Raw genomic sequence first — 26,484 nt, forward strand, 5'->3', positions numbered from 1 at the left:
CATAATAGCACTGCAGTCTATCAGTAGACACATGTCCCCCCTCTCTCATCTGGGAACATCACTGCCTGTTCTTGGAGATACTAACATTTGCTCTGACCCAGCCCTGGCTCCCAGCCAAGCTTGGGTGTGAACTGAGGCCAGGGATGTCTGGGACAGGCAAAGCAGAGGCCAGGCCTACGTGTGAATGCCAAGCTGTTTGTCCAGGACCGAAGTGTCTGGGACAAAGGGTGCTCTGTCCTTGAGGCAGCTTTTAACTGCTTCACTGCTAAGGCTCTGGCTCTCTGAAACCTGGGGCCCCGTGAACAAGAGCAGAGCCCCACCCCCAGAAGAAGGAAGGACCCCACTGTTAGCATGGCAGCGTGCACCAGCAAATCTTTCCCATCCTTCCTGCATCTCTGCATCTGCATCTTAATTATATGCTCCTGAGGAAAAGGATCATATCTTTAGCACCAAGCTGAGTGGCTGGCATCTAGGGGCTGCCTGATAACCAGCTGAGGGAGGAGTAACTGAATGAATGGTCCAGAGTAAGTGATCAGCATGTTTTACTAGCTGTTACTGTGCCATTATCCTCAGTGATTAGCATTTTGCTGTGATTTCTTGAGTGAGAGACAGTAAGGGAGTGATGAAGTAGTGAAATTACAACTGGCTCATAAACAACTGCCTGGAAGGTTTTCTGCAGGAAAACTGCATCGAGCAAGTGTGTTAAGATGGGCTAAAAAGTCGAGAAGTCTCGACATTCTGGGATAGCTTGATCTCCCTTTACCTGACATTGTCTGTGGGAGATAGATATATATAACATATATATATGTATAAAATTATACATATATAATTGACATATATATTTAAGTTAGTAAACTTTATTTTTTAGAGTAGTTTTAGGTTTACAGAAAAACTGAGTGGAAGGTACAGAGATTTCCCATATACCCCCCATCCTGACACACATCCAGCGTCCTCAACTATCAGCATCCTGCACCAGAGTGGGACATTTGTTACCATCGATGAACCTACACTAACACATCATTATCATCCAAAGTCCATAGTTTACATTAGGGTTCACTCTTGTGAACCCAATGTGTTTTGACAAATGTATAGTATGTATCCACCACTGTAGTATATGGAATAGTTTCACTGCCCTAAACATCTGTCCCCCACCTGTTCATCCACCCCCCCCAACACTACAACCCCAGGTGAACCACTGATATATATATATATTTTTTTTTTTTTTTTTTTTTTTGAGGAAGATTAGCCCTGAGCTGAAATCTGCTACCAGTCCTCCTCTTTTTGCTGAGGAAGCCTGGCCCTGAGCTAACATCCGTGCCCATCTTCCTCCATTTTATATGTGGGACGCTGCCACAGCATGGCTTGCCAAACAGTGCATAGGTCTGTGCCTGGGATCCGAACCAGTGAACCCCGGGCCACGGAAGTGGAATGAGCAAACCCAACCGCTCCGCCATCAGACCAGCCTCACCACTGATCTTTTAACTGTCTGCATAGTGTTCCCTTTTCCAGAGTGTCATATACCTGGAATCATACAGTACGCAGCCTTTTCAGACTGGCTCCTTTCACTTTCTAATATGCATGTAAGTTTCCTCTGTGTCTTTTCATGGCTTGATACCTCGTTTCTTTTTAGCACTGGATAACGTTCCGTTGTCTGGATGGATCACAGTTTATCTATCCATTCACCTACTGAAGGACATCTTGGTGGCTTCCAAGTTTTGGCCATTATGAATAAAGCTACTCTAAACATCCATGTGCAAGTTTTTGTGTGGACATAAATTTTTAATGCATTTGGGTAAACACTGTGGTATATTTTTAAGTGACGGCAGCTTAAAATGAACTTAATGGCAGACTTTCTCCTGAGATTATTGGTAAAATTGACATCTTTTTTGGCCTGCCCAGCCTCCATTCCTCCTCCTGATATCAGTACCCTGGCTTTTCCTTCAGAGAACCAGACTTCTCTCACATTTAATGTATGTAGGAAGAACCCTCTCATTTGCTCCAGTGGTGGCATGTGACACATTCTAGTCAAAAGCACAGGCTCCTCTGGGTCAGAGTGGTTGGTCCAGGGCTGAGCAAATGGCCCAAGCTGCGCCAAGCAGAGCCAACGAGCACTTGCCCTGCTATTTTGCTGAAATTTGGGGGAAAGAGACATTCTCCTTCCATTGGCTGGCTAAGCAGATAGAATGTTAGCTGGATGGCATATCTGCTAATGCTTTGGGAAAGTCTACTTGAGAATGAAGCCAACAGAGGGGGCACCAGAGCTGAGAGATGTAATGGGAAAGACAGATTACCAATGACATTTTTTAGCCCCTGGATCCAGCTGTACCTGAAGCTGAACATCTTTGTGTTTTTAAAAAAATTATGCCAGTTTGAGTTGAGTTTTCCCTCTCTTGCAAATAAAAGACTCCTAGGTTGAGGTGGGGAGGGGTGCTTCGGGGCTCAGGTGAGAGACTGAGATGGTTGAGCTAAGGTGGGACCCCCTCCTCCTGCCCAGGTACACTGACCTTGACTCTCTGCCCCTGCTGGTGGGGGAGAGATTCTCCAGAGTGGCCCCCTTGTTCTGGGGTGAGGAGGTGGTGAAGGAGTTCCCTGAATCAGAGGTGTCGCCGCCGTTGAGGTCCTGGCTCTTGCTTAGGCCCCCACTGGGGCTCCCTTTCTCCTGACCCCGCGACCTGGCTGAGCTGATTTGCGTGGAGGGTGGCGAGGAGGTGTCATTGCCTGAGTCATACTCCTGGGAGCGTCCTCGGGAGGTGGTGAGCGGGCTGGCTGTTTTGGTAAAGAGGTCAGCAGCAGAGCCCGACCCAGTGATCTGAAAGCAAAAACACCCATTGGACACTGCTGAGCCCTGAGCCTGCGGGCTGGGTTTAAATAACCAAGAAATGTTTACCGTCATGATGCACTGTAACGAAAGGAAAGAGAGAGGAGAGGAAAGCAGAGACGCCAAAAAACAAAAGCACAAATTCCTGAAAGAATACCACAGAAAGGAGATATTTTTTTACCCCCTGCTAGGATAACTGGAAGATTTAAGTATCATGCAGAGAAAAAGCATGCGGTCCAGATTAAACAAAAGAAAAAGGAAATTATACGAAATTTAATTTCTAATGGATGAACTCAAACAAAAGAGACAACGTAATAGAAACGGGGGTGTAAATACCGTTAACCTAAAACCATAATAAAAATAAGGGGAGGAGAAAAAGAAATGGGGCTATAGGCCTGAAAAAAATATGTCTCGGAACTTAAAAAAAGGAGATAAAGCCAAAATTTTTAAACTTCAACCAAATCCTCAATGAATTTGACTTTTTTTCTTTTTTAAAGAAAAAGTTGCCTGAATAGAACCCTAAACAAATATCACATGGGGAAAAGAAATGAAATAAAGAGGAGAGGTTTTTTTTTAATATAAATATATAAAGTCAAGGTCACAAAATGACATTTTGGTAGTTTTCAACTAAAGGGGAAAAGAAAGGGAGGACAAAAAAAAAAAAAAAGGAAGTCAAATAGTCTGACTGAAAACAAACGAAAAAAAAGCTCTCTACGGATATTTGTGTGTGTCCTTTTCCCCCTGGAGAAGGTAGCTAAGGTCTCGAGTGGCTTCTAATAAATTCTCTCATGTCTGCGGATTATATCCACTTACCAAGCAAGAACTCCTCCTTTAGTAGGTAGGTAAGGTGTAAGAGAAAGGGAAGAGCGGGCAACGTGAGTCGATCGTTAGAGTCGCAAATGACAAGAAAAAACACACACCTTTCTGCACATCCTCACACTTGGCCCTGACCTTTGAGCTTTTGGTTTTCCAGTGTCCTTGACAGATGACGCATCGCTTCTGCCTGGGGACCTCAAGCCATCAACACTAACCTCGTCAGTCCCTGGATGCCCAAGCTGGATCAAGAAATCCTTGCGGAAAATGCAAATGGCGGCCAGAGTTGGCGTCTCTCTAAGGTGGCAGCGTCAAGGCGACACGGGGAGGGTGTGCCTGCAGCAAAGCTTTGGGAGGGCCTTGGAGATGGGGCTTTGGGGTGACTGGGAAGGAGGGGAGGTCCCCAGAATCCTGTGTGGGGCTAATCTAGGAGGGATGAAGGAGTGCAGGAGGTGATGGAGAGCCAGCCCTCGGGAAGGCAGTGGCGCGTTGAGAAGCATAATGGATGGTTTTCTTTAAATGTTCAGACCAGTCTCATGGCTGGGATGACACAGTGGGTTCGGTTCTGGCCCCCACCAACAGTACTGTGTTGAGCTGTGGCAAAGAGGGACCCTGCCCTGGCCATCTTCCAGCAATAACCATCCTCATGGGACAAGAAATATGTGAGTTCAAGTAGGTACTACCTGGAAACCACTTCCCCCAAGTCCACTCTTTGGGTACCTGAAATCCCAGAATTCTCTGTTTAAATGACCCGAGCCCCCTTCCAGGGTCTGGGCAGGCTCATCCATGGATCTATCCGCCCGGGATAGACCATGCTTCAGGTGTGCACACCCCTAGGTCCAAGGGTGGCTCCTTGGACAGAACGTGGATGTTCGGGCTGAGGTGTCCACACGCATGTGCGGGAGGTCCATCACGGGGCTGGCTGGTGCAAGAGGTGGGAGGAGAGAGGGAGGGTCGGGGGCCTCCAGCCAGGTTCTTCCCACACTGCCAGCTTGTGGCTTGGTACGCTGAGGGGTCCGAGATTCTAAATTCAAATCTGACTTTCCAGATCATTTTGAGGGTATTTTATATATGCCGAGATAGAACATATTTCACTTAAGCTTGCTGGCTTGATTTATAAACATTTAGACAGTCTATGGGCCTCCTGCTATATTCTTGCCCCAGGCCCCAGAAATATTAAGACAGGCTTCACCATCAGGAGCCTGCTTCCCCCGCACTTGATCCCATGCACCTCGGGCCTAAAGGAGGGGGACTTTGGGGCTTTCTTAAGGAGCCATTTTTGCCTTCGCAGCAACTGGTTATGAGGGGGAGACAGAGACACGGAAACTGTGAGAATAACAGAGAGAACTCCACGTCTCAGGGTGTCAGCTCCCGGCGCCGGGGAGGCTGGACTTCCTTTGTGGATTCTCCCAGGAGGCTTTGCGCACAGACAAGGTGATGGTTCGGCTTTACCGCGTTGCACCCAGCGCTGCTGCCGCCTTACCTGCTTGGTGGGCTGGCCAGCTTTGCTTTGGGAGGAGGGACCTCAAAATAAGGTTGCCCAGGTGGAGTTTTCTAGAGTGAGACTTCTTTAAAAATAACGGAAGGGCCACATTCCCATTCAGCTCCTTCGTTTTGTCTTCCCATTGCAATCTGGAGGCCATATCCTTCCCGCCTCTGGGAGGGCAGTGGTGACAGGTGCGTTTCCGCCACCTCTGTCGGGAATGGGAAAGCATCACACCGGGCAGCTAGATCTTGGGACCGTGTCTCAGACTGGGGCTTGGTCCAAGGATGGACTCGTGGAATCCTTGTCTCAGAGATGGTCAATGCTTGGTGGCCAGTGTGCCACAAGTGAACCAGGAAACCCTCCTTGGAGGGACCCAGGCTGGAAGACAACATGAAGGGGCCTATGTACAACGGTTTCCACTATCTCATGGCTTGCTACCTGGGGCATCCAGGCTGGGCTTTTCTTTCCCCAGGTACTTGTTCCCAGCCTTGACTCCTAATTTTAAAGCATTTGCTCTGGTGCCTGAAAATACCAACCTCTCCACTTGCTTAAAAGTCCCGTTTCTTTGGATGAATCTGAATTCTTTGATGTGGATGACAATGTCCTTGACAACTCAGCCCTCTGTACTTCACAAACCTCATCTCTGCCACACACCCCCACTCTGGCCCCCGCAACCTTAAGTCAATTGATGAGAGAGTTTTCTTGATTCTGCCACCATATGTTGCTCTCCCAACCCCAGGCCATTTGCACATGCCATTTCCTCTTCCTAGAACACTCTTCCCCTCTTCCTCACTTCACATGGTGAAATTTATTCATCCTCCAGGTTACATATCATCTCCTCTAGAAAGCCATCTCGGATCCTCAGGCCAGGATAGCAGAAAACTCTCTATTTCATTCATTTATTCATTCATTCAATCTTTCATTCACTCACTCATTCAAAAAAGTGGATTCTGTGTGCCACACTACTGTTACTCAGTGGGGTAATTCTGTGTCCTATTGCCTGTCTCTCCATCTGGGTGGGGACTTGTTGAAGGTAGAGGCCACGTATGACTGGCTTAGTGTGGTACCCAAGTACCCACCAGTGCCTGGTACAGAGTAGGTGCTCAGTAAATCTTGCTGAATGAACAAAGCTGCTCCACAGTCCCTTGGAAGCCTGGGCCCATCCTAACTCAGTTCATTGGTGGAGATGGTTGGGTGATCAGGCCCTGGTGGGGTCCAAATGGGTGACTGCCAGCTTTGGGAATTTGATGGATTTTTAAGGAGAAACTGGCTTCCATTGTACTCAAAATAGTTCTAGGAAACCAGGTGGACCCTTGGCTCAAGGTTGGGGTCTTGAGACCAGCTCAGGGCTGGGTTTGTGAGCTACAGAGAACCTCTAGAATCAAGTTTCAGGTCCAGGCCATGGCAAAGAAGGAACACCCTCCGCTCTTCCTCCTCGGACCCGGAACCCTTAGGGAAAGCACAACAGGGCTCAATCGGCAGATTCTGAACAGCGTAAGCTCCAGGTTCTGGTGAGAATTCCAGGCCCGAGAAGCTTCCAGATCAAACAAGCCGTGCCGGGTCTCCTGACTCCTTTTCCACACTCTGCTATTCTGGGAGGTCAGATTAAACGATGGACTGTGTCTGGCCATTCGCACACAACAGGGCTGCCAGCCCATAAGTGACTTTGTGTGGGTTACAAAAAGGTGCTCCTCTTGGGTCGGGAATTAGAAAAAGGCACCCCCTCTGGCCAGACAAATCAGAAAAAACATAGATACACCGTTCTCTGGGCTGATGTATCTCCAGGTCAGCATTCGTGACTATTTTGGCAAATGGAGGGTGGGTGGGGTTTCACTCCAGGGCCAGTCACTCTTGCACGGGCACAACCAGCATGACATGGCAGCCCTCGCAGGCACCGGGCATACAAATCTTCTCACTACGGACCTGCTTAAAGGTCTGCTTTGGGGTTGGGGGCAAGAGGTGACGGCCTGAAGACATTCATTCCTGCTTCTTTCACCTGAACTCTATTTGGATTTGTCTTTACAAGTCTTGATGGGCTCTGTCTCTTTTGCCAGGTGACAGGAACATTTTAATAAACTCCTTAGAGAAGCGTGGAGAGTTTCACAGCCTCTTAGACTCAGACTCCACCTTCTCCAGAGCTCTCCATTCACCCACACAAAGAGGAGGAAAGATACAGTTGAGGGGAGCCACAGGCAGGATGAGTGTGTGTGTGTCCGGGGGGTGGTGACAGCCATGATCATGCAAAGCAGACCTTCAAGTCATGGACATCCTGATAGGCAGAGGACAGAGGCCCCTGTGATCTTGCCTCTGCCCCCTCATCTCTGAATGTCTCCTTCCTAGCCAGACACTCACTCCGGCATGGGAGATGCAAATGGTTGCCCACTCGACATTGACATGACAGGTCGGCTCCCCCTTGCTCCTCCGTGTCTCCTCATTTAGATAATAGGCCTCTCAAAATTTCTCTTTGAAGAGCTCTTCTTCATCTGCTGGGAACTTCTCTTCTGTGCCTGCAACTGCTCACTGTCTGTACTCCCAGCGTGGCTGCAAGATGGTGCTCAGGATACTTGCTAAGAGGAGTCATCCTCAGCCCACTGTTGTCCAGGAACAATGCCCTCAGGGAAGCCAGGACCTCTGTTTAAGACCTGGGACCCTCATACCGGGCTCTCTTCTTTGGTCCACTCTGACCCCTTCCTCCATCTCAGCCTTGCCCTTCCTTTCATGTCTTCACAAAAGCCTCCTTTTGGGGAATGGCAAGAAAATTCAGCCCCTGTAAGATCTGCTTCATCACCAAGGGAAATAACACCTGTCTTAAATGGATTCTCACAGGAATTTGAAATCTAGTAGTTTATTTGAGAGGGCAAGGAACCTTTGGAGGGAGTACGGAAATGAGACAGGAGAGAGAAGGAGCCAATAAAAGATGTGTTATCAAACCAGCTGCCCCGGTGAGTGGCTGGAGGATGCTCTGGGAGCCAGTGAAGACCTGGGAGGGAGCTGGAGTATTTATACACCCATTCCCCACCACTCATGGGTTGAAGGCTGCACCTGGGGGTGTCCATTCTCTAGCATGTCCAGGCTGCTTCACAGCCAAGCAAAGTGGCCTTTGGAGGCCAGAGAACATTGGAAGATGGAAGTTGGCCATGTGCCCTGAAGTGGGGGGAAAGGGTGAGGGGATATAAATGAATAGTGTCTGCTTCAACACCCCAAATCCTCACTGGGAAGCTGAGGGGCCAAGTTGTGCTTTGTGTCAGATGTGCCTTCTTCAGCTCTCTTAGTATGTTTGAAAATAAATTTGAATGAACTGCCAACATCGTAGAATAGGGTGGTTTCACATAACAACCCTGTTTCTAGTTTGTGTTGAAAAATAAGATCTGGCAACGTTGGGTCCACATTCCTGCTTGGCAATAATTGGCATGAGCTCTTCTGGCCCCAGGCCCCATGGGGTCACTGTTGCTTACATCTACCAGCTGCCTGGCCCCTGAGACAGCTGGGTCTGTGACCTTCTGTTCCAGGTGTGCGTTGCTACCCTGATTGCTCTGAAAGCAGCACAAACACAGTGCGTCCTGGATGTTTCATCTCTCCCTTCCGGAACTCTGAAACGGGTTGCTTCATCTTCCCATCGCCACCCTTTCAATCCCTCTCGGCCTTTGTCAACGAAAGGAGCCAGGAGACCAGAGCCGTTAAACTATATCCAGACCCCAGAGCCATTACAAACTCCTCCCTTCTGGGTCGGGATGGCCAATCTCAGATAGTTTTTTTTGGACAAACTGCTTTTTGCAAACTCATGGCCATTGGAGGAGAGCAAACAAGTATTTCCCCTTTACTCTCTTAGCCCCCTCCCATACGAAGCTCTAATTTTTCTTCTTTTGATCTCAAGCTTCCCTCATCAACTTGTTCCTTAATATACTTGGTGTTAACACTTGGGTTTTTCTAATAAGTAATTAACCCCCCCTCACGAACTCCGGCTCCCTGGTGTTTCACTGGGAGTCTCTGTCTTCCCTCCAGGGGAGCCGGCACTGTTATTTATTGTTTTTGTTTCAAATCATTATTTAATCAAGAACGGGAAAAAAGGCAACCTCTCACTTACACTTCAAAATTTAATTTCAGCTGAATTCGGAGATCAAGAGGCAGCACGGCCTAATAGGTTACAGAAATACAATCAAGAAGAGAATTCCAATTAAACTGAACAAGTCCATTTACTGAGCTTCAAACGGCCCCATGGAGAGAGATGGCTATAAATTTTTTTCCCTCCCTGCCATATGGGGGACTGGAAATTCTCTTGTGAATATAGAACTGCATGGCAGAGCTTTTAGCTAGAGGGTTCTGGTTATTCCTTTAAAAAAAAAAATCCTCTTGTTTCACAGAGACATTAAGTTTATTTTTCTTGCTGTTGTTATCTTCCTTTGCACACTAATTAGGAAGACAACAAAAGAATGGATTCATTGACCTGTTGGGAGTTCAGTGGGGAGGCGGCGGGGGTGGAAAAAGATAGGGAGACCTTCTGGGGCTGGGAGGACCCCACAGGGCTGTGCACTGCTGCTGACTGTGGGCCCAGGGAGGTGATTTGCCTTCCTCTCCCCTTCGGCCTCCCCATTTCTCTGAAGCCCCTCTTGACGGCCCCCAGCCCACAGTCCACAGGTTCTTGAAAATCTCTACATGGATCCAGTTAGATCAGTTTTTCAGCCCAAATGGAAAGGAGAGAAAATAAGTTCAATGTCATGAGTTTTCCTCCAGCTCAATGCATTCGATTTAAAGGCTCATCCTTTCTTCTGAGGTCATGGCTGTCCTACCTCTTCTGAGGGCAAAATGGCCTTTTCGGGATAGACAATGGCGATTTTCTTTTTTTGTCTTTCTTTGGCAAAAGTAAAAATCGACAATGCTATGCCACTTTCCATTTCAAACACAACTGGTCCGGCCCCTCCCTAAAGCTCCCACCGCCCTCCTTCTGCGTTCTGGTCCCTCTCTTCTCTAAGCTGCAATCAATGGCGTTGGATGCTGAGGCTCTCAGTTGAGCAAGAGCTTGAAGGCTTTTGCAGAATGTGCGAGAGCCTGGGTCAGGGGTCCGAAGGCCCGGGCCATCCATGTATTCCTCCTCAGCCCCATTTTCCCCGTCTACAAAATGGGAAGCACATCGCGGTGCTGCCTTTCTCCTAGAGTTGCTCTGAAGTTCACCTGAGATCTTGGATGTCATTAAGCTCTTTGAGGCCAGAGATACTCCAGAAATGTCATGTCCTTCATTTGGAGTAAGTTCAATAAAGCCACTGTGATGACAAATGATAACACTAGCAGCTATTGCGTCTTGAATGTCATGTCCCCAGTACTGGGCTAAGTCTTCATGGAACAGAAGCTGCATGAGGGCAGGAGCCTGGTCTGCCTTGCTCACTGCTGTTCACCCAGTGCCTGGAAGAGTGTCTGGCACACAGTAGGTGCTTAATGCATATTTTTTAAATGAATGGATCCCTTATATCACTCCATCCCCACAACCATCCTATGAGGTAGATATGACTATTAGCCCAAGGGACAGATGAGAACACTGAGGCCCGGCAAAGTGAAATGACACGAGGGAGGTCATGTAATTTAAGCACATGGACTCTGAGGTCAGAATTTCTGGGTTCAAATCCTGACTTCTCCATTTCATAGCTGCCTTTTACTTAATTTTTCTAGGCTGTAGTTTCATTGTAAATTGAGGATACTAGTGGGAGCTCCTAGATACTAGAAGGGCTATTATTAGAAATACATGAGATGACAAGTAGAGAATTCAGCCTGGAACACAGTAAGTACTCCGGAAGCATTAGTCGCTGCTGTCACGCAGGGTCTCAGAGGGAGATGAGATCAAGAATTCCAGAGAATCCAGATTTGCTCCGAAGCCCTTGTCTTTGTCACTTCCCTCTATTGCTTCCAGATTTCACAAGGCCCCCTCTGATGGCCCCCCAATTCTGCTTTTTTTTTTTTATCATGGCATCTGTGCAGGTTGCGACAAGGAGTACGTGGCAACTGTTGGCCCAAGCTGGAGATGGGAGGAGGAGAAAAGGAGCCTGCCCTTCTCCTTGGTCTAGCTTCGGTCTTCATCTGCCCCCCTCCAGATTCCCTTTCCAGTTAAGACAGACTTAACAGAGAACTTCAGGCAACAGGGAAAGGACTTGGCCAAACCTTGGGGCCACCAGCCTCTCTGTCACCCAGTCGGTCCTCTGGCTCTCAGAGGAAGCTTCTAAGGCACCAGCCACCATTCATACCAGGCAGCTCCCCTTCCTCCCAATTGGGCTACCAACCTAAGTCACTTCACCTCTCTGAGCCTCAGTTTTCCCATCCGAAAAATGGTGATAATAATTTCATCTACTTCAAAGAACTATTTTGGGGATCAAACGAGAACAAAAAATAAAGTATGTGACAGTGCCTGGCACATAGTGGTATTTCATCCTCCCTCTATTCATTGGCCATCTCAATTTGGTGAACTCTTACCCATCCTTCACAGCCCAGGTCAAATGTTCCTTTATTTGTAGAGCCCTCTCAGACACCAAGACAACATTGTTTGGGTCCTTCCTCTGTGGTCCTACTACACATTGTACTTGCTTCCATCACTGCTGGGGGTGATATTCAAAATATTCAACAACTGGTTGAGTGTGGGTACTGCTCCACCCGAAGGTAGCTGGCCTTGGCACTGAAGGGCTGTCAGGTGTCACTCTTTAGTTGCTGGACTGTGAGAAGGTCCAGAAGGTACCAGGGCAGGGAAGGGATGGCTGCCTTGACTGGGGGATGGGCTAGTGACAGAGTCTGTTTACCAACTGGTGTGCAAGTATTTGAATATTTTTGCAACTGAGGAGATGCTGGTGCTCACCAACTTGGTCTCAGCCCTCATTACAACACTTATCTCACTCAACTGCAGCTGCTGTTGACTCCTACACTGTGAGCCCTGGAGTCAGGAAGGGTGTTCTATTCATATCTGTGTCTCCCAAATGTCTTGAACAGAGATGGTCGAGTGGAGATAAGGAACATGAGTGAGGCTGGGAGGGGTCCCTAAATCATCACCTTAGGACCCTCCACTTGGATTTGGGCTCTGACAGAACAAGAGGGCTTCACGTTATCTTTAGCTCACCAACTAGGATTTCCATAAGACACAACCCACATTTGCATATTCATATATGCAAATATGCCCCCTGGGTGTAATGTGCCCGTCCCTGATCTTTTAAAGAGCTGTGCATATGAAATGCCTGCAGTGGCATGTGGCAGGAACCATGGCATAGAAGGCCCTCCACGCTCCAGAGCCCCAGCTCTTGCCCTGGAATCCTGTCTCCACCCCCATCTCCAGTCTTCATTTCCTGCTTCCTTTGGCTACTAGTTTCTCAGGCAGTTGTCGCCTTCTCTGCCCTAACCTAATCCTAACCCTAATTCCCTTCCCTGCCTGCTTACCTTCCACCCCATCTCAGCATCTCCCCATCAATCGTTGTGTATTGTCTTTTACGGTTTTGACCTTGTCTGTGTCCCTCTAAAGAGGCACAGATTGTTTCTTCTTCAGTGGATCCTGAGAGCCACATCAGGGCTGACTCTGCAGATGCTCGCTAGATCGCTGGTCATTTGAATGAGTGACTGAACAGGGAATTCAATGACAGCGACTTTGCTGTTCTCTTAGACAAAGAGCTCGGAAAACTCCTGGGGCCAGGACTCTCGGAAACCTTTGGTCCAGCCTGCCACTTTCTTCCATCTCTGCCTTTGCAGGAGAGAAGATGAGAAAGGGATTAGCATGGAGTGCACTCAGAGGACCAGACTTGGGGGGCAGCTGAGGCCCCCAGGAGTCAGGCAACCATGAACGGGTGCAGCCATTCGGGCTGCAGCCGCTATCTAGGATGGAAGGAAACTAAAAGTAAGGGGAGCAGGTGGCCTGGCTCTAATCCCAAATCATCCACTGACTAGCCTGGACCTGGAACCAGACCACTGTTATGGCTACGACCACGGCTATGACCAGGGCTGCTGCTATTGTTGCTGCTGCTATGACCACGTCTGCTGTGAATACTCCTGCTGCCATCATTAACAGCAACCATGACAGACCCTTTACCACTTGCCTGCTGCAGTCTAAAATGTTTACTTACATTAGGTCATTGAATCCTCCTAACATACCTCTTAGCAGGCAGGTCCTATTATCATTCTTGTTTTGCAGATTTGGAGGAAACTGAGGCACAGAGAGTTTGCATAACTTGCTCAAGCTTCCACAGTTGCTAAGTACAGAGCCAGCATCTGGAATGTTGTCATCATAACGCCCACTAATACTTGCCGGATTTTGTCCCATGCCAAGCACTGGGTTCGACAGTTTACAACATTATTTTGCTCTGGTCCTAACAAGGCTTTTGAAGAAGAGACTTATTATCTGTATTTTTTTTTAACAGATGAGGAAACTGTGGTTCCAAAAGGTTTAAGTAACTACCCTTAGTTCAGAGCCAGATTTGACTGCATTGTCATAACCCCCTGTTTTTCACAACTCTTACATTCCATTGACCACGGAAGCCATTACTCTTCTGTGAGTCTCAGTTCCTCTTCTTGGAATCAGGGCATTGATTTGGTGAGCTCTTAAGGCCTCTCCCCTCTAGGTATGGATGAGCTTCCAGCTCTTCTGATAGGGGCTGGGCCCACGGGGACACATGGAGGCTTGCAGAACCAACAGCCAATCTGGAACCTCACCAGCTGGTATTGGGAGGACCATACCTTTTTTTTTTTTTTTGCAACATTCACCTCTTTGCAACATTTTGACAGACCTGACCTGCTAGGAAACCACCCCAGGCAGGTGAGAAGACATAAGCCAGTTGCCCCCAGTGGCTCTTTTTAGTGAGGGGCAGTTGGGGCCACCAAATGGGCTGCCACAAATCCATGACCAGGGAGAATGGGTGGCATTTACTAACTTAAAAACATTCTTCCACCCTCTATTGCTCATATTTTGAATTTATATCTATCTTTGCAACAATTCCCCTGGAAGACCAGTGGGATAATCATGCCCATTTTCCAGATAAGGAAGCTGAGGTTAGGCTAAGAGGAATTCTCCAGTCAAGCCGGAACTTGAACCCAGGCCTCGCGACTCTTTGCCATACTGGGAAGACCTTTATAGGACATTCAGGGAGGGGAGAAGGCAGGTGGGCATTTTCCATCTGCAAAATACTCGGCAACCACAGGCATCTCTGCAAAGGAGGGGCCTGGGAGAGTTGGGGACAGTCCAGCTGGGCAGAGGATTTGGGCAAAATCAGATGTTGGTGATACAGGGTGCCTTGATGGGTAAAGAAGTTTCCCAGAATGCACTGCAGGTAATAACTATTGTGTCAACCAGGCCCAATTAGTATTTATGGTCACCTTCTCTTCCTTGACCTCCCAGCAGGCACCCCAAGCTTTTCCTTACTTCCACCTCGTCTTTTCTAAAGGAGCAGCTCTCTGAGATTTTCAGGTTCTCTCGTAGCTAGAGGAGACAGCTCTCTTCCCAGCTGTCAGCCATGAGTGTAGGCTACGTCCACACTGAGTCTCCTATTTGTCTGTCTGTCCCTTTAGAGGCCACACAAGGCCTTCACATACTTTATCTTATTGGATAACCCCAACAGTCCCATGTGGAGGGGGTATTATTTCAAGTTTACCAATGAGAAAACTGAGTTTCAGAGAGGTCAAGTGACTTTCCCGAAGCCACCCAGCTAGGAAGTGGCAAAGCTGGGACTTGTGTTCAGATCCAGCTCCCAAATCTCTTGCTGAGGAAACCTCTTAGTGTCAAACTGTCTGAAGTCACATTCCAGCTCCTCCTTGTCCACCTGAGGGAGCATGGCATGATTCCATTCAATGCTGGGCCGCTACATTGGATTTGCTCTTGCTTTGCTCTGTGTCTTCTCCCCAGACCTTAACCTCTCTGAGCCTTGGTTTTTCTGTCCCATCTGTGGAAGGGACTAGTGAGGGCTGCTGTGCCCTCAACTCCCTGAAACCTTGTGTGGACACGTGAGAGGACAAAGGTCATCGAAATTCAAGGCCGTGTTTATACAGGTGAAACCAAACCCCAGCTGGTAAGCAATGCTTCAGGCTAGCTGCCATCAAAGATGTGACTTCACTGGAAAGCTGGAGTGCCTCTGTGACATCAAATACCCCCTTTTCCCTCCTCCTTAAAGAAACCTACGGTGTCTCACACATGCATTCCTGCACATGGCACTCTGGAGACCAATACATAGTTTTCAATGTTCCCTTGATAAAAAGACTGGGTATTTTAGTTTTCATTTTTCTCCCCTCCTTTCCCCCCCACCCCAAATTCCCAAGCCGAGTGCTGCCCAAGGCTGGCGAATGATGGTCTGGTGAGTCAATAATGAGGTCTGAAACCAGTGGGATATTTGCCCGAAACTGAATGACCATGTGTTGTACACTGCCCTGAACTCGTGCCTCCACCTCCCCCAGGCGTCGGGGCCAAGACTGGCAGAGGAGGCCGTGCGGAATACTTACTACAGCCCTGGCCGACAGGAGGCTGAGCATCTGGAGGGGCTGGCTGGGCGGGCGGCTGGACCGGGCCTCGGGGCTGGCCTTGCAGAGGGTCTTGGAGCAGCGGCGGGAGTGTCTTCGGCGGGACTTCCGCCCTTCTTCAGGGGACCGGCCACGGTGCCTGCGGGCAGGAGGGAGAGATCTGAGGATCTTTTGAAGGGGAGCGTGGCAGAGAGGTGGTTAGGGACCAGCAGGATCTGTGGGTGACAGAGTGTGTTTGGCTGTGCTTGTATGAACTATGTGGCGTCCATCCATCTACCCACCCACCTGCCCATTCATTCACTCATCCTCTCATTTATTCATTCAACAAACGTTGATTCAGCTGGGGTTGCAGCTGTGAAGACGGAAAAGGTCCCTATTCTGATGCAGTTTAATGTCCTTTGTGCACCTGTGTGTCTGTCCGTCTGTCTGTGACTGTGTGTATGTCTGGGTGTGTCCATCTGTGTTTTCATGTGTTTGCCTATAAATATAACTGCGTTTATCTGTGTGTCTTTGTGTATGTGACTTCGCCATCTGTGAAATAGAGGCATCCTATTGACTGTCACCCAAAACTTTTGGGAAAAAGCAAAAGCTGACAAAAATGACAAAGATGCCTTCTGCATGCTTGTCAGATTTAGATCTCGCTGCCCTGTCTGCAGTGGAAACCAAAGGAATCTCTGACTCCATAGAACGAGTATATTTGGATTCTGCGTAGTCCGTCAGCTCTGAGCCACAGTAGGAATAAAAATAACACTTTATTGATTTGAATGGCACTTGTAAATCCCTCTGAAGGTGCTTTCACAGTCCTCTCTACAGCTTGAAGACACAGACAGGGCAGGTATTACTTTCCCATTTTACTGATGAGGGAGCTGAGGCTCAGAGATGTTTAGGAAACTGCCTGAGGTCACACAGCTTGTAAGTGGCAGAACCAGGAGCAGGGCAGACTTTTCTGCTCCCATCAGAACCGATGCCTCTGGTTCTTGCTCTGGAGTGTCTTTCCCTGCTCTGGGGCCTCCAGATCATTCTTCTATTGGGGGTGTGGTCCGAGGGCCGGCTCTCAGGTTGCTCCCATGCATGCTGGAGTGTCCCTTAGTCCAATAGACACTGGGGAGCTCAGACCACAGCACCACCAGGGGAGGTGACAGCAGGAGGGCTGGGGCTGCGGTCTGCCATGTGAGCCATTTCCCTAAGAGGTAAGTGACAGGGAAGGTGGAGCGCCCCGAGTGTGTGAGGCAGGCCCGGCGCCATCCTCTGGCCCAAACCTGCAGGGCTTAGCTGCCGAGAGCTGATTCAGCCTGGGCTGGAAGCGAAGGGCTCAGGCTGCGTCACATAGACCCAGGTCCCTGTCCCAGCTCTGCCAGTCACATGACCTTGCTCAGACCCCCCCCCCACGCCCCCCTTTGCCCACTAAGACATTTTTCTCAGCTGTGACGCGTCAGGAAGGCACTTCAGCCCAGCGCATCAATGCCCTCTAGACAAAAGCCACCAGGAGCCCACCTGCGGCTGCCCAGGCGCTGAGCGCTCCTGGCCGTGAGGGAGGACGCGCACGGGGGAGGGGAGGATGGCTCTGTGCCAGGGTGGTACCGAGAACCTGCTCTGGGCGTATGGTGGCTGGCTTTGGGGAGCGTCTCAGGAATGGGGGCTTTGTTCTGGGTTAGATGCCATCAGAAAGCAGAGCCCATCCTCTGACTCAGTATCTTCACGAATCTTCTCTAGAAGGAGGGCAGACCAGACTGAGGCCAAGGCTCTGAGTGGTAAAGAAGCAGCAGTCACTCCTGTCAGCCAGGACGGAGAGACGCTGGGGCGCCTTTGCGTTTTGGACAGAGTTCCTGTTTCCTCTGGGCTCAGACCGGATTACAGAGGGGTCTTGTTTCTGTCGTGATCACTCAGGGTCCCAGAGCGAACAGCCTTGTCTGATGTCGATGTTCTTTGCAATCGTTGACATTTGGCGTGAACACCAAGGACCACCAGCGATAGTTCGAGATGTCGGGGGCTGCATTTCTTTCTCAAATGCTTCTCACCCTCTGCTCCATGTTCACACCACCTGGGGAGATTTACAGATCTCGCTGCCCTGGCCCCACCTCATCCGAATTAAATCAGAAAGTCTAGAGGGTGGGACCCAGGCGTTGGTGTCTGTAAAAACTTCCCAGGGGATGGGAAAGGGCAGCCGGAGCAGGGAAGCCCCGGTCTGGCTCGTGCTGTTATTGGGATGATTAAGAGAGAAAACGTATTTCTAACTGTAGCACAGTGCCCGGCACGCAGTAGGATTTAGATAAATATTTCTCCTCCGCCTCCTCCCTCTGGACATTTTGATTTAACTGGGATGAGATTTTTAAATCTTCCCAGGTGATGTGAATATGTAGCCAGGTGCGAGAAGCACTTAAGGAAGAAAAAAGCAGCCTCTGACATCCGCAAGCTGGCCGGTACGATCAAGGAGGCCTGTGTGCTCCTGCTGGACGTCGGCAGTTTCAATCATGAACGTCCGCAAAGTCCTCGTTGCTTCTCCTTCTTCTTGATCTCCTTCTCATCCAAAAGAGAACCCTTGTCGCCCTTCTCAGGCCGGGACAGCCAACATATCAGCGCAGAACGGGTCCAGGTCAGGAGAAACCTGACTTGGAATGGCCTCCAGACTAGGTTCTTTGTGCTGTGTGGCCTTTCATAGGTTGCTTAGCTTCTCTGTGCTTAGAGCAACTCTGAGTCAGAGTGCAGAGTCCAGAACCAGACTGCCCAGTTCAATATGAGCTCTGTCACTTAGTAACTAAGTGACGAGCAAGCTCCTTAACGTCTCTGTGCCTCAGTTTCCTCATCTTTAAAATGGGGTAACAGTGGTACCTGCTTCCTAGGGCTGTAGAGGGGATCACATGAGTTGACACAGGAGGAGGGGTCAGCACCCCAGCATGGTGTCACCTGCATGTAGGAAGCACACATGGTAGCAGGCACGGTTACTGCTGCTTCTCTAAGTGGAGGCAGCAAGTGTTGGCAGCCTTTTCTTCAGGGAAGTGGCCACAGCTGCCGAGTGCCTGGCAATGGGCTGTCCCTCTGCCGGCAGGGGGGCCCCAACGTGACAGTGACAGCGACAGCAGGAGGCAGAGCTGATGACACGGGCGGCCGCTCAGACCAGGCTGGGGCAGCGGCTGCGGTGAGGGCTTACCTGCTCTCACAGCTGGAGGAGCGGGACGCCGAGCTCGGGGACCGTGACGGGCCGCGGTGGTGGCGGTGGCGGTGAGATTTTCGGGGCCGGCTTCGCGATCTGGGGGGTGAGAAGGAGCAAGTCAGAAGAGCAGGGGGAGAAAGAGGGTTTTCGATCTTGTGACATCCATTTTCCTCTTGCACCCAAGTCACTGCCCCTCCCAGAGCTAGGCAGGCCTCCCCACCCGCCCCTCCACCCCCCGGCTTCCCACCTGGGGACTCGGGTCTCTACCCGCCATGCAGAACACCAGTGAGCGGAAATGGGTGCCCTGCAGGGGACGGCCTGGGTGACGTGGGGCCCTCAGCCCGAAGGCCTGATGCAGACCACACCCTGGATGCGAACGTCACCTCCACACGTCACCTCTCCCTCACCTAAGGCAAGAGTCCCAATTTCAGACAGCGGCATGAGCCAGTCAGGACCACAACGGTGACTCAGTCAGGCAGTAAAAAATGTCACCCGAAGGGCATGGGCTATAGAAAGGAGTGGCTTTGTCCCCAGGACAGTGGCAGGCTGCTGGGTCTTCTAATTTTTCAAGTGAATGTAGAAATACAGATTTTTATGTGAAATATTCCTATCTGAAGTGGAAGCTCATTTTAAAAAGAGACACTGTTTGGGGCAAACAAAACACATTTGCAGAGTAAATTAGGCCTTTGGGCTGTCAATTTGTCACCTCAGGCCTGGAAAATTAAGTCTCAGTTCTTAACATGGAGTCGAAAGCCCATTTTCAGAATGAGTTACAAACGTCATCGACAACAGAAATTACAATAACAATAATTAATACCACTGCTACTAAAACTGGTATGATTACAGCTTACTTCAGCTCCCTCTAAACGATGACAACAACTCAGAAGTAGCAGCAGCAGCGGCAGTGGTCACTGAGGATGTACGAGGAATGGCAATGGTTTGGGCCAAGCCAGTGGGAGTTAGAGACGACTCTAGTGGGAGGCAGCCTTGTTGTCCAGGAGAGGACTCAGGGATTCTTGTAATGATCAGACTATTTCCCTTCCCTGCTTAAAACCTTCCCACTGCCCTAATGTCAAGTCCAAACTCTGACCTTGATCCCCAAGCACCTTCAGAAGCCAGCCCCTGCCTAGCTCTCCAGCCTCCTTGCATGACATCTTCTGCCCTGGCCTGGAGGCTTAAGCAACCCTGAACTGCCTGGATCCATTTCCTGGTTCACGCTGTCCTTCTGATGATGATGATGATGATGGTGATGAGGAGGAGAGGTAACCCGTATCCAACACATTTAGTGCCCAGGCACCGTGTCCTAAGCATTTTCCTTAAATGGACTCATCTACTCCTCACAACCCTTCTCCTCTTATTCCCATTTCACAGATGAAGAAACTGAGGCACAGAGCTTAAAGCTAGAATGGTTTCCTCCCTCCTCAGCCCCAGCCTGGACACCCCTCCTGCTGGCAGCCTCCGTCACCACCCAGCCCTCCTTCCACACCAGGGCTCCCACCGCACCCTGGGCTTCCGTGTGCCACCGCCGTGCCGTGACCTGTCCCATGTTCGTCTCCTGTGCCTGCTGCCCTGTGAGCTCCTCGAGCCGGGAGAGCGTCTGGCTAACCTCTGTCCTTGGGCCAGCACTGGGCTGCCACGTATGAGGCCCTCAAGAAGGGATGTTGAATAAAGGAAGCCCCGTCAGCCCCGTGGTCCTTGGTTGGAAGCAGCCCTGACCATAGGACTCGGCAAGAATAACGATCCCTCATCTCAGGGCGCCTTGTTTGCCTTGCATTTCCCTCTCCCGACTCTGTCTTTTGGCTCACACAACCTCTCTCATGTCCTGCCAGCGATTTCTGGCACTCATCCAGCTCTTGGCACTGGGGAGGGCCGCCACCTTGCAGCCCTCAGGCAGGCAGCCCTTGTCTCCCTGAGCTCTTAGGGTCTGGGCCCTGGCCCTGGCTCTGTGGCCGTCTATACTGCAGCCCCCTTGGACAAGTGATGCGGAGGTGTCCAAGAACATGCGCTCTGTCTGTGCTTAGCATGAAGGCACACGCAATACATAAGACCACTAATTCCCTCTTGACTTGAATAAGCTTAATGATCGAGAAGTTCTCCCCTGAGCTAACTCAGAGCTCTACTGCTTCCTTCTAGTGCATGCCCCAGGCTCCCGTGGTGGTGGCTGAAATACCCTCCTTCGCACTGACCTTGGGTGACAGGACCCTTGGGACAGCAAAGCTGGCGCCCTCCCTCTGCGCCCTTGCCTCCTCTTTTCCCTCCCCGGTAGCCGACTGCCTTTCATCTCATTGCCTTTGATCCTCCCTTTAGAAGCTTCTTGGTGGGAGATAAAATATTAGTTGATTGGAAAACACACGCACTAGCATTTGCAGTGTATAAAGTAGATGAGTTGTAACCAAATTTACTTTTGTTTGGCTGGGAACTGAACTCGCTGGCAGCGCTGGCTGATTTGAATTTCTACTACCAGCCATAAACTGGGAACCAGCCGGGGCCCTGAGACAGCGGGTGGAGTTTCATGGGTATCTCCAGGCCGTAAGCCCCAGCAGCCAGGGCTCAGATGCAAACACACAATCGCGCGTGTGCACGCACATGATCATGCCCCCTTAACCACTCATGCACACACAGCACACGCATGTGCACAGCTAAAACCACCCCACAGCCTCCATCTGTATAATGCACACAGATTAATAAGCAGTGCACACGCAGAGGGCGTAGAATTCACACACAACAGCAGACAGTGCACCAACATGACACTGTTCATGTTCATGCTCACATAAGCACAGGCATACATAATGCATTCGTGTGAACGCAAATATACACCATACACACTATTTACCCACATTGCATACATTTGTATGCACAGCGCACACAAATGTTTGCATGCTGAAAAATGTACAGACGTTTAAAAACAATACACCCTACACATATACACACTGCAAACATATATACTCAGTGCACATGCAGGCACACAGAACTCGCACGCACTGGGCACACCAGGCACACAGGTGCATACCACTCACTTTCACGCACACACAAACACACACATATGCACAGCGTATACACAACCTTGCACACTCATGTGTACCCAAGACCACAGGTGCGAGTCCACACTCAGTTCTGTCTTTCCCTTCCTTCTTCCCTCTCCCTGCACCCAGCCCCCTCTCCCTTTCCCTGATTATTGGCATCTCTGATGCTGACTATTACAAGGCCAGCTCTTCCACCTCCCCAACCCGGAGAGAATGCTCCAGGTGGAATCCACTTACTGTTTTTTGTGCCTCTTCTCTTCCCTTCTTTTGCTTTTTGGGCTAGAGGAGCTAAACGAGAAATGGCCAATTAATTGAAAGATGCAGAATTCCAGTTAAAGATAAAAATAAAGGAGTTAAAATGCTGAACACACAGTGGCCACTAGATGCAGGCAACTTTGGAACAGACACTGATCATTTCCAACACCAGAGCAGTCGCTGCCACCTTTTCCCCCCAGCAGGCTCAGCGAGAGACAGCGACCCCACACGGAGACTGAGCACGGGGTGTGCGGCATGCCAAGGGCAGCTTTATAGGTTAATAATAACAGTCGTTATAAAGGTAACGATAATAATATCCACCATTGCTCAAGGCTCTATTATAGGGTGTGCACTCTGTTAAATGTTTTTTGTCGGCAATCTCATTTGATTCTTCCTGCAGCCTAGAAGTACACTTGTGGATGTGGAAACTGAGCCTCAGAGGAGCTAAAAACTTGCCCGGGATCACACAGATGAGGTGGGACATGGCCCCAGACCCTGGGTCCCAGAGCCCATGCTCTTGGCTGCTGTTCCATCCATTTCTGAGAGAAGAGAATGGAATATCCAGGGAGATGTTCTGAAGCCTCACAAAGCTTGGCAGATTCTGAAATGTTCTGCTCATGAATATTCAAGTCTGTTGTTTGTTTTTTTTTTTAAGTCAGAGGGCTGGGGTGTGGGTCAAATGGACAACGATGACTTGGGGTCCTATGGAATGAAATAGAGGCCTCAGAGGGCGAATGCTATTTGGTAGTTCAAGCCCTACTGGCTTCAGAGGGTCACCAAGAACCCATCGCTGGCCTAGGTGGTGGGAAGGGGAAATTGATTTCATCCAATTTCATCCAGCTGCGGGATCTATCCCCGTGTTTGAGACTCAGCCTGGGCTGTGGAAGAGCCCAGAACGTCACTGAAAGATCTCAGTTTATGTCTGGCTCTGCAGCTTAGCTGCTGTGTGACATCTGGTAAGCAACCTGTCTCTCCAAGACCCGGGTTCCTCGGCTGTGAAACGGGGCCATCGCTCAGGCTGTTGGGCTGAGAAGAAGGATGATGTCGGTAATCAACGTCCGCTTGTTAACTGAGTGAGTGAAAGGGCCTTGCACTCTGCCAGCTACTCTACTGTTATTGTTATTTAAGAGGCCACCGCAGGGTGTCCTGATCCTCTGTCTGGTGGATCTGGGTTTGAGTTTTGGCTCTGCCACCTTCTGACTGTGTGTCTGAGGACATGCCTGTCTGAGCCTCAGTTTCTTCCCCTGTAAAATGGGAATAATAAACATACCCACTGCAAAGGGGTGTGATGGGCATTAATGGAGATTAAACTCACACACATGGAAAGAGCTCAGGGCAGGATCCCAGTTTATAGTGAGTACCCCGTAGATGACAGCTCACCCAGTGTACAGTAGGACTTGGCCTCCATCCCTTGGCTAGGGTCTGGGGAGGCTTTGGTGGGGTGGCTGGGGCTGATGTTTCTCTACATGCCCCCCACCCAAGATTTCAACCCACGCTAAAACAGACCCTGGTAAGAGTGGGGAGACTTTCCAGGGAGGGGCATCAGCAGGGGCTGGTCCAGGAGCAACCATCCGGCCTGATGGCAGTAGAAAGCTGGCTTGGAACTTTCAGGGAAACCAGCTCAAGGCCATCATTTTGGAGGAAACGGAGGCCCAGGGAGATGAAGGGGATGTGCCCAAGAACACAGAGATGGAGACGGGGCGCTGACTCTAGAAGCTGCTTAAAAGCAGAAAGCTGAAGCGAGCGGCCAGAGGCAACAAGGTTCTTACCTGTGCCTTCTCTTCTTGGAGAATGACCTGATTCAAGGAAATAAAAGGAAGAGAGACAGGGAGGAAGGGAAGAAAAGAGGGCGGGAGGGAAGGAGAGAAGGGAGGAAGGAAGAAAGAAACCAAGGGAGGGAGGGAAGAAAATAAATATGGGTGAGTTTGAGGTTTTCTTTCCTGGGATGAATGTGTCAGTGCATCTGTGAGCACGCTACACGGGGGCTGGGACACACAGGCAATCCTCCTCCTCTCTTAGATTTCAAAGAATGTGAAGATCATATGGGAGATGTATTTTGAACTTCCAGGTCAAAGGTAACCAATGCTTCAACCCTCACTCAGAGTTGTCAGTAAGTGTGTCCCGGGTGGAGGGGGAGATAAGAAAGAGTCCTCTACCTCCTTCCCTCCTCTAAGTCTCCTCTCATCTTTCCTCTCCCTAGTTGTGGATTCATCATCATCATCATCATCATCATCATCATCATCATCAAGGGAAAACCAGCTTCCATAAGTGGAACTCCTACTATGTGCCAGTCTCTGTGCTAAGCATCTCACACAATCTCATTCAATCTTCCCCCAAACCATGTGGAATACTACTAACAACCATTTTACCAAGACACTGATGCTCAGAGAAGTCAGTTAAGTTGCCCAGGGTCACACAGCTTCACCTACTCCTACTCATTCTTCAGAGCTCGACTCAGATGTCATCTTCTCCTCGTAGCATTTTCCAGTCCCCTCAGGTGGGTTGGGTGCCTTCCCTCTGCTCCCACATGCCCTGGTGAGCTTCTGAGCTTAGCCTGATTATAGGACAGAGCTCTGCATAATACGATTATCCATTTTCCCCACTAGAATGGGAGCAACTTGAGGGCAGGAGCTGGGTTTTGGTCACTGTTCTGTTCCCGGAGCCCAGAATCCTCATTCATGGCACAAAATGGATATTCAATAAACAGATGTGAAAAATGGGAATTTTTTTCTTTTTTAACTCTGAAGGTTTATTTGAGAGGAGAAAAAAAAATAATAATCTCAAAGCATCCTTTAGCCCTAGCTCCTACATCTTAAAAAGTCAACCACCATTAACCAGACATTTCAAGAAGCTGGACCAGAAGTGGGGTGGTGCTCAGTGGGGAGGGTTCGGGAAGGATCAGCAATATTATTTCCCCTCCTGATCAACTTCTTTATGATCCTCCTTCCCTCTAACCCTTGGGCCAATGGTAGCCAGCGGAAAAAGCCTGTTTCTAACCTTCGGGCGCAGTCTCTTTCTCATGAGAAGAAACCCCTGAGTGAGAAGCGACTTCGCTTCCAAGATCCAGATTTAGAAAAATGCTTCCCCCTTCCCCAGCCAACCCCTAAACTGGGACAAATTGTTCAGCGTCGGAAGGTGACAAGATGGTAGTCTATAGTCATGGGCAGGTCATGGAGTTCCCACAAAGAACGCCATGCTGGGGAAAGTTTCTGACACCACATCAACATGGCATTAATTGGTTTGCCCACGTCTTGCTTTCAGCATGAACTCAACATCAACTGGAATGTTTGGGAAGATAGTGGACGTGATTGGTGAGACCACACTGAGTTGAGACCATTCTGGCAACAAGAGCTGAGATTTGATCGCACCCCTGGATTGGGAAACGTCCACGTTGAGGCAACTTTGAAGCAAGGCTGAGATGCAGGGGAAAACCCAAATGACCTCTTACCTTCTGTGCTGATGTAGTTAATTGCACAAGTAATCCCCCATTGACGTAGGAAAATGGAAGATACAGATAAGCAAGAATAAAATATAAACCGCTCTGTCCCTGTCATCCACAGCCCACCACAGCAAATAACTTACACAGGGGGCTTCTAACTCCCTGGCCCCAGGGCCAGGCAGGCTTTGCAAACGTGTGCAAATGCGGGGAGCAGGTTAACTGAGGCCTGCGGCAAACTGACGCATCCCTGCTCTGTCTAAATGCACAGCCACTCCTCAGCTTCAGCTGAGGGTCACCTGTGGGAAACTGGTCCAATGAAGATGGAGCTTCTGATGTTATAGAGGACCTGGAAAACTGGATTTTTGTATTGCAAAATCTTCCGCTTATGAAATAATGGCTTGGCCCATGAGCCACAGATTTGTGTCTTCAGGTGGATATCCTTCCGGTCTTTTTTTTCCCCATAAACATACACATGTGTGTGAGTAGGAGTGTGAGAGTGTGTGCGTGTGTGCATAGTGGACATCTTTTGGAACATGTCAACCGTTCATAATGCCCCTTAATGACTGTCCACAAGGGTGGACAATCCCAGCGGCTGTGTTTTCCATGATCCCACCCCCCCCCAGGACACAGTTGGACCAACCAGAGAGCCCTTTCCTTGGGAACTGGGATAAGGAACAAGGCAGAAAGAGTCAGTGGTTTTTTGTGGCTGAGCCTGCAATGTGGAGACACGGGGACAGGGTGCACCCATCTCGCCACGTGGACTCGGGGACTGTGCGTCCCGCGTGGGTGCTCCCAGCTCTCTACTCCCTGGTGCTAGCTCCTTTCTGAGGCCTGCCTGGGCTCTAAGACATGCCTGTCTCCTTGTAAGCAAATCCCCCTTCTGGCCTGAGTCAGCTTTAGGGGGCTCTGGTCCTTGCGACCGGGGTCCCAAGTTATAAAGAGACAAATAAATAACAATACATAGATGAGTATTTAACATAAATGAAATGATAAGCTTCCAATGACTTTTAGGTGCCATCCACTCTCACCCCAACCCCA

At 49.7% G+C, this 26,484-nt stretch overlaps 1 protein-coding gene across 1 annotated transcript in view; it reads right to left on the bottom strand.

Moving 5' to 3' along the window:
* SRRM4 (serine/arginine repetitive matrix 4) overlaps positions 1-26,484 on the bottom strand; it is a 151,596-nt gene that overhangs the window by 14,199 nt on the left and 110,913 nt on the right. Inside the window, exons 5-9 of the mRNA XM_023647056.2 lie at positions 23,777-23,803; positions 21,990-22,040; positions 18,727-18,825; positions 15,561-15,717; positions 2,505-2,809 (exon numbers count right to left, since the gene is read on the bottom strand). Of these exons, the coding sequence (XP_023502824.2) occupies positions 2,505-2,809; positions 15,561-15,717; positions 18,727-18,825; positions 21,990-22,040; positions 23,777-23,803 (639 nt within the window). The remainder of the gene's footprint in view (positions 1-2,504; positions 2,810-15,560; positions 15,718-18,726; positions 18,826-21,989; positions 22,041-23,776; positions 23,804-26,484) is intronic.

This window comes from Equus caballus, chromosome 8 (assembly GCF_041296265.1).
Source record: "Equus caballus isolate H_3958 breed thoroughbred chromosome 8, TB-T2T, whole genome shotgun sequence".
Lineage (NCBI taxonomy): Eukaryota > Metazoa > Chordata > Mammalia > Perissodactyla > Equidae > Equus > Equus caballus.